We start from the raw sequence: 12,198 nt of genomic DNA on the forward strand, positions 1-12,198 counted from the left end.
TCCTCTCGGCTTGGAAGCCTGCGGAGCCCGGATCTCTTTGCCTCTGATCCGGGCTCCTCCTGCACGCGACACAGTGGGTGCTGGATCCCGGACCCGCAGCGGTGCCGCTTCCCTCACGGCCCAGCATGCCGCCATTGCTCTGTTCCTGCCATCTGCTGCCTGCGCACGCGGACTATCCGCGCGGAGGACCTTTCTGGTACGGCTGCCTGTGCCAGGGGGTTTTATGGGATCCGGAGGTGGCGCTGGCCCGGGGCCTTGCTAGCTCCTTCTGTTTCGCCTTTGGGCCTGCCCACTCTCCCTGGCCGGCTTGCCTGCAATCTGGTGGGCGCCAATAGGACTTTTTGCCCTCGCCTCGCAGTGGCTCGGACCTTCTGCCCCGCACGCAGGAAGTTGCTGCCATCTGCTTGACTCCGTTGCGCCGGCCCCCTCCCGCCCCACATTGGTCTGCTGCGGGGCCGGCCCTGGAGGTTTTGCGTTTCCCAAGGAAAAGGACTCCTCACACCTTTGCCTCCTGCATTCCCCTGCCACACAGGTACCTGGAGGGGAAACCATCTGTACATGGAATGTCCGCCTGGAGTGGGTTGTGGCGCTGCCGGCGTCGCCTGTCCGCTGACTCAGCGGGGTGCCGCGCCGGTGGTGCACTGATCTTTGTGTCGCTTTGCGTGCTCCGCTGCCCCCTGCACCTGCCTCCATTCCAGTGGCCTCTCCCTTCGTAAGCCTGCTGTCACAGGCCCCCTTTGGGGGGGCTTTGCCAATCTCTCTAGCAGCCTAACATCTGCTGCTGGCAGGAGGTGTGCCACTCTCACCATCCGCTGCCATCTTACTCTACGTCTGCCTCGCATTCCAGTGTCGCCTACCAGCCAGAGTCCCCTGCCATGGGGAAGTCGGATCCAAAGCAATCTAAAATTGCCTTCGAGCTCCGTAGGTCTTCTCGCCAGGACGGGGCTGGGTCGGAGTGCGGTGACTCTGCTGCTTCCATGGACGTGGCTCCCACACGTGAGGACGACCTTAAAGCGATCGTGCTTGATGTAAAGTCAACGGTGACGGGAATCGCGACCCAGCTGGATCAACTCTCTGCCCGCCTGGACTCTGTAAAAGCTTGTGTGGACTTTCACGACAGCCGTCTTCTTGTAGATTCTAGGGTGTCTGACGTTGAGGATGCCGCCACACAGGATCGTCAGAAACTGCTCCAGATGGACAAAATCCTGGCTGTCATCAGGGAGAAGATCGAGGACTTAGAAGCGCGCTCCCGTCGGAGAAATCTCCGTATTACGGGTCTTCCAGAGTCCACCAATATCTCCTGCATGGAAGACTTTGTGGAGCAGTTGGTCAGGGAACACTTCGGCGACGTCCTCTCCCCAGTGTTCATTGTTGAGCGTGCCCATCGCTCTCTTGGCCCACGTCCTGGTCTGCCTCCCCGGCCCATTATTGCAAAGCTCTTAAATTACAGGGACCAGGATGCCATTCTATGTGCGGCACGCAACAGGGGTGCTATTAACCAACAAGGCAACTCTCTTTCTTTTTATTCGGACTACACCTCTGCTGTCCAGGTGGCACCCCATGAATTTCTTCCTGCCAAGCGGATTCTACAAAAACTTGCGGTTTCTTATTCCCTGGCCTACCCGGCGAAACTGAGAGTCCGTCAGGGCGCAAAAACGCTTGTCTTTCCGGATCCGAGTGAAGCCATGGCATACGCCAGGAAGCTGGAAAAATCGGCCCGCTCTTCTCCATCCAAATCCCGGCAAGACGCTGTTGATCGCCTTAGTGACAATGATTGAAGTGCTGTACTAATTTTGCTCTTTTTTCCTGTTCGATGTCTATATTTACTTTAGCTTGGCCACCCTGCTTCACTGCAGGGGTGTATGCCTTGCCCTGCCTTGCCCTCACGGGATAATTCCCTATGGTACAGTGGTGTTCCCCTTTCCCAGTTGTGGGTTCCTGGGGTGGGGTGGGTTGGTTGCTCTGCCTGATTGGGGGGTTGGAGTGGGTGTGGGGTGGGGGGTCTTTTTGCTGTTCTTGGTCTGCAGAGGTCCGGGGAGGGCGTTTTGGGTTGGGGTTTGGGGATGGCTTTTGCTTACAATTGGCCAATCCATGCTCTGTGAAAACTGTTGTTTTCTAACGTATTTTTTGCAGGAAGTGGGATTGGGTGGGGGTTGGGTGTTCCATGGGTTTTCTGCACTCCTCATTGTGTTGGGGGATTGGTTTGCCATTGTTTGGTTAATTTTGACTGCCGTCTTATGCTCAGACTGTATCAATGCACTGTGTTCCTTGCTTTTCTCTGCACTTAGTTTGCTGATGACATTTTCCTTTGTACCAATTGACTTGTCAGCCACTCCTCCGTCTGGTCCACTCAGCTCATTTGGTTTTTACTCATTGTGGGACACCTCTGCAGTGTCACCTGTGCACTTGATTTTCTCCCCTTCTGCCATACAACTGCTTGGGGGTGTGCCCCTTGGTTTCCTGCTGACTGACGTTACCATGCCGCTGCATACCGTCTTTGTCTGCCTGAAGTGTCTCCCACTGGCGCGGCTCAGCGCAGCACCACACTTAGGTATACCACCACATGACTGACATTATCTGTTGGACCTGGAATGTCCGTGGTCTTAATGACAATCGAAATGCTAGGCTTATCCACTCCCACCTGCAGCGTCACAGGGTGGACATATGTCTCTTGCAGGAGACGCACCTCATGTCCGGGTCCCTTTCTAGACTCCAGGCGCGCTACTGGGGAGAATCTCACTCCTCGGTCTATTTCTCATACGCTAGGGGGGTCTCCATATTGGTCCGCAGGGGCCATCCCTGGCACACTGATCAGGTTCTCACTGACCCCAACGGGAGGTACGTAATTCTACATGGCTCCTTATTCTCTCTACCCGTGACAATTGCTGCGGTGTATGGCTCGAACTCGGATGATCCGGACTTCTTTAATCACGTATGGCACCTTATTTCTTCTATTGGCCCAGCAGCTATTATCTGGGGGGGAGATTTTAATGTTACTCTTTCTGCGGCACTTGACAGCTCCGGTCCGCGCTCTTCTCACCCGCGCGCTACTGCATCTCTCAAGTCCATCCTTACTGACAACTCGCTCTATGATGCCTGGCGCCATATCTGGCCTGATGCCCACCAGGGCACCTGTGTCACCGGTGCCAGTGGCTGCTGGTCGCCCATTGATTTTTGGCTCACCTCCCCAGATGTCCTCACTTGGCTTATCGATGTGACTCACATGGCGCGTACATTTTCGGATCATGCTCCGGTTCAGATCGGTCTCCGCCTCCCTCACTCCCCGCAACGAGCATTCACATGGCGACTCCCTCCGAATGCGCTCCGTGACACTGTCTTCTGTGCCGAGATCCAAACTGCCATAACCAACTATTTTAAACTAAATGTGGGTTCTGTGGACTCTGCTTCTGTTCTCTGGGAAGGCTTTAAAACTGTTATACGGGGCGAGTGCATCTCAAAATAAGCCGGTGTTCTTCGTTCCATCCGCACCACTCTGGCGAAGTTGGAGACTGGAATTAAACTCTGGATGCCACCCAAGCTGCACACCCCGGCCCCGAGACCCTCGCGCTTTTACGACAAAAGCACATGGAATTTTCTGCAGAAGCTGACCGAGAGCTCGCCTTTCTGGGCAGAGAGGGCCGAGCTCGTCGCTTCGGAGAGGGGGACCGGCCTGGTAAGACTTTTGGCTAATCTCCTACGTCCACCCCGTGCCGCGTCAAACATTACGGCTCAGTGACGGGGGCTCGGCCAGAACCACCTCCCCGGATGAAATTAAGACTCGTTTCATGGAGTTTTATTCACAGCTTTACACTGCTGGCTGCCCCCCCCCCCCCCCCCCCTCACGAGGCCTTCGTATTTCGAGACCATCGCGCTGATCCAGCACCGGTCTGAGAATTAAAAGCAGGTCTTGGAAAGATGCTCCAACCAGCACTGCTCTTTCCCTCCCCTCCTCTCTTTTTTCATGCATCCATTCTCTCTCTATCTTCTTCCTCTTTTACCTCTTTCTCTCCCTTTTTCTCTTCTCTCCTGTGCCTGCTGCAATTAACCTCAAGGAGCTGTTAGAGAGTGACAGCCCAATCCTTTAATGGACTAGGTTTAAGCTGTTTTTTGAATGACTTAATTTCATGAATGATTTTCGTTACCCATTTTGACAAGAGGGCAGGATTTTTTCTCCCCATTTCCCTGATTTATACTTCAGCGGTATTTACTCTGTCGGACATGGACGCGGGGGACGATACATCTACCACTCTGAGGGAGAGAGGACCACCATATTTAGATGTCACTGCTGGCTGAACGGTGATTTCTGGTCCTTCAGAGGTGGCGCCTCCCTTTGAAGATACAAGTTTGTTGGATGACTGCCGTTGGTTTTAACGGCCGTCCAACAAACTTTTGTTTTTCGGAAACAATCTTGCAAAGCGGAAGTCTGTTTCGAAAAATAAATAACTAATGGCCCCTACTCCCAGGGAGTTTATTCCCTAGAGTGTGGGGGTTATTGTTTTTATTTTCCTGTTTAGGAAAACCTGATGGTAATGGACGGAAAAAAGAGAATTCAGACTGCAAGCCCTAACTGGGGCAGGCGGCGGGATCCCTTAAGCGATTAAAGCCTTTGACACTACTGTTTATGGTGCAAAAAGTGTACCTTATTCAGCACACAATGCTTGCTTTCGATGCTCCAGAACTTTAAAAACTTTGTAACAGAATTTAACTGGCAGAACTGGCTTGCACGCTCATAAGAAGTGGAGTGTCAAAGGTTTGTTCGTGAACCCAGTGCTGACTGGGGGAAAAAAATGAAGTTAGTGTTATGGGCATAAGATGTAAAACTGAAAATGCTGTGGGACTGTTCAACCAACACTGTGGAATGAAGTGGACACGATCGCTGCTACAGGTGGTTTATTGGTGGGCGCAGTACAAAAAATTTTGTGCAGAATTCTCAAATTTTGTTATATATATATCTAAAGTGTGAAGCAAAATTCTTTAATTTCGGTATTATTTCCTAAATTCATAGCACGTTTCTCAATACTATGGTAAAATATGGTTTACTTTGGAAATTTTTAAGTTCCTGAATTCGAGGACCTAAATTCCACAATTTCTAATGTCTTTCCAAAATGTATGTGCATAAAATTACAGAGTGAAAACCAAAAATGTCAGTACTCTTTGTTAATATTTTGCGTATATTTATAAACTCTCAGGTGTTTTTCTACAGATTCAGAAAATAAGCTTCAGAAGTTTGAAGGGAATCTCATAAATGTAATAAATCTTCGAAATGGGCCTGGAATTTTGAATCTAGGGGCCAGATGTATGACCATTTGGAATTGCGACTCAGAAATTGCGAAAAATAGCGAGTCGCAATTTGTGAGTCGCAATTCCAAATGTACAACAGAGTCAGGAACACTGTTAGCGAATCCCAATGGAGTCGTAAAATGGGAGTCTCATCAATATTCATGAGGCACTCGCATTTTGCGACCCCATTGAGAATGACTGCCCTTCCAGGGATGGTGGCCTGCTGCGCTCAGTAGACCTCCATGTCTGGGACTGCTATTAAATAAAGCAGCTTTTTTTTAAATGCAGACCGTTTTTCTTAAAGGAAAATGGGATGCATTTATATAAAAAAATTGAAACATTTTCGGTTCATGTTTTTTAAGGGCAGGCAGTCCCTGGGACCACTGCCTGCCCTTAATGCCTGCCCTTAAAACATATTTTTGCATGCATTTGCAAAGGGGAAGGGGTCCCCTGGGGACCCCTTCCCATTTGCGACTGCATTACCACCTACTTGATGTAGGTGGTAAATTGCGGCTATTTGGCGACCGCAATTGCGGTCGCAAAACAGTCATACATAGGGCTCAGAGTCGCAATTAGGCAGGGACGCCCTTGAAACGTCCCTTCCTAATTACGAGTCGCAAACACTATTTAGCGAGTCACAAATAAATTGTGACTCTCTAAATAGCATTTGTACATGGCCCTGTAGGGTTTTGCATGCGCAAACGGATCGCAGACCCGTTTGCGCATGTAAAAACGGGTCGTACATCTGGCCCTAGATAACTTAGCATTTTGAAACGAATATCTTGTCTTCCAAAGTGAAAAAATATATCTGCTGGTCTGCACACTCAGCCATGTAATTCGAGATCAGCAGAGATCATCTCTACCCAGAATGTTTTGGGAAATTCCATATCCATCCCTTTTCTCTCTATTATATCTGTGTACACTAGGAGACAAGCTATACAAGTGGGAAAACTAGCATTTGCTGTTTTGCCGAGGACATGCAATGACTGGGGTGGTGGGAAAGCTCCAGCGGGGCGCCTTTCCCCATCAGTCACTTACCGTTTCCTGAGGCTGAAGGAGGCAATGACCAGGATCAGCAAGAAGGCTCCAGTCCCCGTGTACATGGCCCAGGCTAAGGAGGGACAAGGAGAGGTGTTAGTGGTGAAAAAAACACCAGGCTCTGGAATCAAGCATGGCCCAGGATCAGGATCAATTAGGTGGATCACTTGGGAAGGAGAAGCAGGAATCAAATATGGAGGATGTTCAGGGTTTGACCACATGCCTTAGACAGGGGTCAAATAGAATTTAGGCAAAAAAGTTAAACAACTGACACATCAAGGATAAACACAGAGAAGCATCAGGGTATAACCCATAGTAAGCTGAGAGCTCAAACAATGAAACAGGGATCAACAGCAGAGGAAGGTCGGGGTCGCGAATGGAGAAGGATGTAGGATAAAACAAGACTCTCTCAGCTGAGAAATGAAGAAGATATGGAGTAGGGTATTCGACACACCACAATCTTAAATGTCAAGGGGAGAGCGGGGTCTGGTGTGAGAGAGAGACCAAAGTAGGCAGTAAAATGCAGAACAAGGACTCGTGTCTCTTTCCAATTTACAGTTCTCTGGGGTTGCGGTGAAATACAGAGCAGGATGGGAGTTCAAATACAGAACATTGCACAGGGTCAAGCATGGTTAAGGGCCAACTAGATTAGGGTTGGGGGACATACATATAGCAGGTTCACAGGCCAAACAGTAGCATCAGGGGAAGGACATGGAGTAAAATGATGAGGTCAACTAATATTACGTTTTATCCTTGGAGTAGGTGAACCGAAGAGCTTGGTTGGGAGTGGAAAATGAAGTCAACTGAAAAAAGGAGCTGCACAAGGGGTAAAAAAAATAAGAAGGGCCAGGATTAAAAGAAATGAGAAAATTCAGGGCTCAAACAATGGTCTGGATATCCAACATATATGAGTCTTGCATCAAAAATGGAGCACGGTCAGACATCAAATAAGCGACATGGTCATTAAGGTGACATACAGATAAAGGTCAAAGGTAAAACCAAAGACCTGTACCAGAGTTGGGCTAGGGGTAATACATAGTTCGGAATCAAAGGTCAAACATAGAACAGGGCCAAGTCACTATTTGAAAGTAGATATTTCCACATATGTTTTGCAGCACAAGCCTTTACATTTTCAGTTCTTCCAGAAGTGGCTGCTTTGCTGTCGCTCATTCCCTATTATAATGTGATCGCACAGATTTCCGCACCAAAACGGAGTACCAGAGAGGTAGGGGATAACATGCTCTTGTAGATTTAGACCTATTTTTGGGGTTTAGGCTGTAGCCTTACTTCCCTTGCCTTGCTAATGGTATTGATATAATCTCCCTGTCTCTTTCTGTGGTCAGGACTGGCCCCGACTACGTTGCTATCCCCGGCCTGCACTTCTCCTCTTCCTTTCGCTTTTCCAGGCTCTGACTTACCTCCCTCTGTGTCTCGGCCTACCTTGTACATCATCCCCTGGGCCTAAACTTACCTCCAGTGCTGCGGGCAGAGTCCTGCGAGGTAAGGGTCCAGCTGGAGTTCAGTCTGTGCGTGGAGGTGGGGGGCAGAAGGGAGCCCCCACTGCTGTCCGTCTGCGCTGCCCACTGCTTTGGTGTCCATCCATTCTGCACACCTGGAAGAAGAGTTGTATGTTAATCAAAGAGGGGGATCCGTCACCAAGACTTTTCGAGGATGTCAGAGGATTGCACGGTCTGGCATCCAGTGGGGGAGCAGAAATCAGTGGGTGCAGCACTGACACCCACTGACTCATCACAGTATAGGATTGACTAAAGGTATTGCTCGCTGATTACCCATTGCTGCTAACTTACATGCCTCAAATTAAACCTGTTGTTACTTTGTCCACAAGCAACATTTTACTTTTGGAACAAGTAGTGTCACGGTTCCCAGTATAAGGTGGGCGTATCATTTTCAGGACACAAAGTACTGTTGGCTAAAAATGCATGGCTGACTGAACACGCCACTTATCATCACACAAGACCACTTGGTAACCACAAATACTTTTGACAGATGTAGCAGGTCGCTGAAGGATAATCAGAAGTTTTTGGGGGACTCAGGTCACAAAAGTGATGCACAGCCTTTCTCTGGTTTTATGGAGATGCCTAATGGCAGCTAAGGTTACCGGTCTCTTAAAAAAAAATATCAAACAAGCTTTGGGAAAGTCAATAGGTCTCACCTTTATAATGCGAGTGCTGAGGTGTTGGCATTGCCAATGTTTGAATACAATTTTTTTAAAGGTAAAAGAAAAAAAAATCGAAATTCTAGAAGAAAAGTGAACTTATATCTTGTAGTGTCTCAAAAATGTAACCTGAAAGCAATGTTTTCAATCTTTATTTAAATGGCATGGTTAATTTTTCAAATAAACTCACAATAGAATTTAAAAAAAATAAGGAATTGTCAGAACATAAAGGTAAAAGCTTGCCACGATCTAATTACTTTCCACAGCATTCAGGCATTTGGTCTTCTATGGTATCCCAGGGACAGATTTATGGACCTCCAGGAGAAGTGTTACACTAAGTACACCTTATACCTCAGACAGCATCTAATTCAGTGCAGCAGATGTCTCGTGTTTACACCATAAAAGCCTTTCTGTGCCATAGTATGTGCTTTCAGGCAATATGTGAAATGCAAAAGATAACAAAAACAGCCCTTAAAGTTTGCTCTTCAGCCATACCCTGGCAAAAATATCCCTGCTGCTTTGCTTTTATAGAAAGGCTGGGAGGGGTGGGGAGCAACAAGGCGCGAGGGAGGCATTTGAAGAGAGGTAGCAGCACACGAGAGAGAGAGAAAACACAAGCACTCTCATGGAGTGCTGAACAAAATAGAATATTTTTTTCCCCTAAATGTGTAAGTGGAAAAATACACATCAACCAATCAAAAAGGTCATAAAGAGACTATGCTCCAGGAAAGGGACAAACACAAGACGAAGGAGAAGCAAATGAAAGTGACACTAAAGCCAACCAATGGAAAGCAATGTGCAGGCTGCAAGCCCACTAGAAGTTCACAAAGGGTCTTTTGGAATCATACAGCTGGAGTTCTGGTAGGCGAGACCTATTAATTGGGCTCGGCTTTCATTTGGCAAATATAGACTTAGCTGTGGCAGAGTGTCACCATGAAAATAGCAAGGCCTGGGGTAAATAGCCCTGGTTGCTCCCCCTTCTGCTGTGCTAGGGTCCCTTGCACACTCACCGCGGTAGGCCATGGCGAAGCCCTGGGCATGGAAGATCTGGTCAGAGCGAAAGGTGACGATAAGGTAGTTGGTATGCAGCAGCATGACAGCTTCTGGGCGGTGGCCACCATCAAAGCGGCCCAACAGCAGGCGGCTGTGCCCATCTCTCAACTCCAGCCGGTCGTTGCGGTCGCGCACCTCAAACAGCTTGAAGGTGATCTCCAACGCCGCTGAGTCCGGGGCCTTCACCTCCCACGTGCAGTTGCTGTCGGCACCGTAGTCGTCAGGGAAGTCAGGTGAGTAGATGACTCCGACAGACTCTGTGGCATTTCCTTCACAGGCTCCGACAGACACTAGAGTGGGGCAAGTTTTCTACATCACTATCAGTACCACTGATCATTTACACACTGCACAGTACAACCTGACCCTCTAATGGCAGCTTGAAATATCATGAGCCTGACTCACAAATCTACTGGCATACCTTCATAACTGACTCAATGTATAAGTTTCACCTATGTTTAGATTAATTTGAGAGTACAATCTAACTTGTCATTTTTCCCATTACCACCTATTCTTTGTGCATGTAGCTTACGCGTTGCATAAACAGCCACAGAATTATTAGGTATTCACATAGAAATATGTTGTGTCCTTAAGAATGTGTAGCTTATGCACTGAATATGTTATCCATGCATAGGGTTTGGAACTTGAAAGAAATATAGTGATTTCAGTTTCATTCTAATTTCTTCTTTTGAAAACAAGTTAACATGCTTGCCACATCTTTCTACACTAACTTTAAGATATGTAAGCGTATTTTGCACTTACACTACCTATCACACAGCTTGCACAGGTATATTTAGGTGTTTCTTCATTTTCAAAAAATGGTTGCATGTGCATTTGTAAACTGTGAATCTCCCTGAAATCTACTACTTTGTGGACGTTTATTCATTTTACATTTCATAACCTCCATTGCTCATGTCACACCTACCTTTTTTCAAAGTGACATTTTGAAATCCTACCTCTTCATATTTAATGACATCACATTCAAGCAAATTTTGCAGTATTTACATTTGTTTTGAATGATAATTTTGACATTTCTGAGTTTAAGAATAAATATAAGTCCTGGTGAAAACCCTTGGACCATGGCCGGACTGGCAACCGAAACCGGCCCTGGCAAACAGCTCAGCCGCCCCCCGGGTGGGGAGGTTTCTAGTGAGAGCCACTAAAGTACTACACCCGTCTCACCGCTGCAGCCTTTGTTACAGTGGGCCGATATTACTACTATGCTGCAAAACCAGCCACCGGTAACAAAAACGGTCTCCCAGGGGTTCAAACCCAGCCCCCACCCTGGCGGTCCACCGGGGAAAGACCCGGTGCCCGCTACGGCCAGTCCGGCCCTGCCTAGGGTTTATAGTGGCCAATAAGCAGGCCGAAACATGTTGACTATTATGGGGATATAGGGGCAATAACATTCATAAAAATCCAGGTACACTATTTCTAACCATACTAACGCACCAACAATAAAGGCAAGCTGTGGTGACCCTTAGATATGTATATTTTTATAAACCCCATTAGGATAATATCGAAAGTGCTTCTTCTAACAAGGGTAGTCCTTCCTGGGTCATAGAGGTCGGGATGAAACCCAGTGATGAAGCGTGCCACTAACAGAGTGAGTGAGGGTCTTAAAAGACAAAAATACTAATTCACATGCAGGTTCCATTTTCCCAACAGTTGGATCCCTGTCGGGTTGTAGGATACTTGTTGTGCGTTCGATGTATTAAGGGAGATAGTATCTTAGATCTCTACCGAAAAACCTCTTTTGCTCTCCCCACCCCACCTTTAGATTTTGAAAAGTATATGGAAGATATGTCTTTCTATATATGCTGTGCAGAAATTATAGGTATGTATGTTCATGTGTGAAAGTACGCTAATGACAATCTTTTGTATAGCACACAACACAAACTGATGTTTTTGCATTTAATAATTAGTTCATGAATATCCTGTCTCTTCTCAGATTATGATGGTAAATGATAGAACGTTCAAAATGGGAGCGACATGTATGTTCGCACATGACTATATGACAATTATTTAATTGTATCATATGCTATGGCTTACCCGTGCTGTATTGCTCTTTTTTTGTTTACACAAAAAGCAATAAAAATGGAGTATAAAAAAAAATGTTTATATTACTGTTTAACAGAATCCATTTTAGCCAACCTTAGAGTGACAAAGGATTTAGTTAAACCTTGCAGCGATTCAAAAGTATGTCATGCAGGTTACATGGAGCTGGTTGAAGAAGGAACACCCAGCAACCTATATCAAAATTGTAACTTGCGACCTGCAAATAACACAAGGATTCCAGCAGCAAAAAGTGAACCCACTGAGCTATTTTACATACAATAAAAATCTGTGATCTACCCTTACACCTTTTCTCTAGAAAAGGAACACTAAACCTCTCAATGTAATCAGAACTATATCATAGAGGCCATGATGTATATGGAAGATATTAATATTGTGCATAAGGACAGCTGAATCAGGTGCTGAGGTAAATTGCTCTTGGAATAATTACTCAAAAGTTATGAAAGTTGTTGACATTTACAGAACTATGAATTTTAAACGCGTACGCTATACATTGTATAAATCATTTTCATATGTACTTTTTTGTAAGCATGATTGTAAAGTGTGTCTTGAGTCTGTTTTCACAGCTCTCTGAAATC

At 46.8% G+C, this 12,198-nt stretch overlaps 1 protein-coding gene and 1 long non-coding RNA gene across 2 annotated transcripts in view; one reads left to right on the forward strand and one right to left on the reverse strand.

Moving 5' to 3' along the window:
• LOC146811382 (uncharacterized) overlaps window positions 1-12,198 on the forward strand; it is a 133,457-nt gene that overhangs the window by 120,740 nt on the left and 519 nt on the right. The gene's annotated exons all lie outside the window — the stretch shown is intronic.
• Window positions 1-12,198, reverse strand: part of KREMEN2 (kringle containing transmembrane protein 2) — a 125,908-nt gene that overhangs the window by 10,882 nt on the left and 102,828 nt on the right. Inside the window, exons 6-8 of the mRNA XM_085618494.1 lie at window positions 9,505-9,837; window positions 7,790-7,930; window positions 6,319-6,391 (exon numbers count right to left, since the gene is read on the reverse strand). Of these exons, the coding sequence (XP_085474620.1) occupies window positions 6,319-6,391; window positions 7,790-7,930; window positions 9,505-9,837 (547 nt within the window). The remainder of the gene's footprint in view (window positions 1-6,318; window positions 6,392-7,789; window positions 7,931-9,504; window positions 9,838-12,198) is intronic.

Source organism: Triturus cristatus, chromosome 7 (genome assembly GCF_964204655.1).
Source record: "Triturus cristatus chromosome 7, aTriCri1.1, whole genome shotgun sequence".
NCBI classification, from domain to species: domain Eukaryota; kingdom Metazoa; phylum Chordata; class Amphibia; order Caudata; family Salamandridae; genus Triturus; species Triturus cristatus.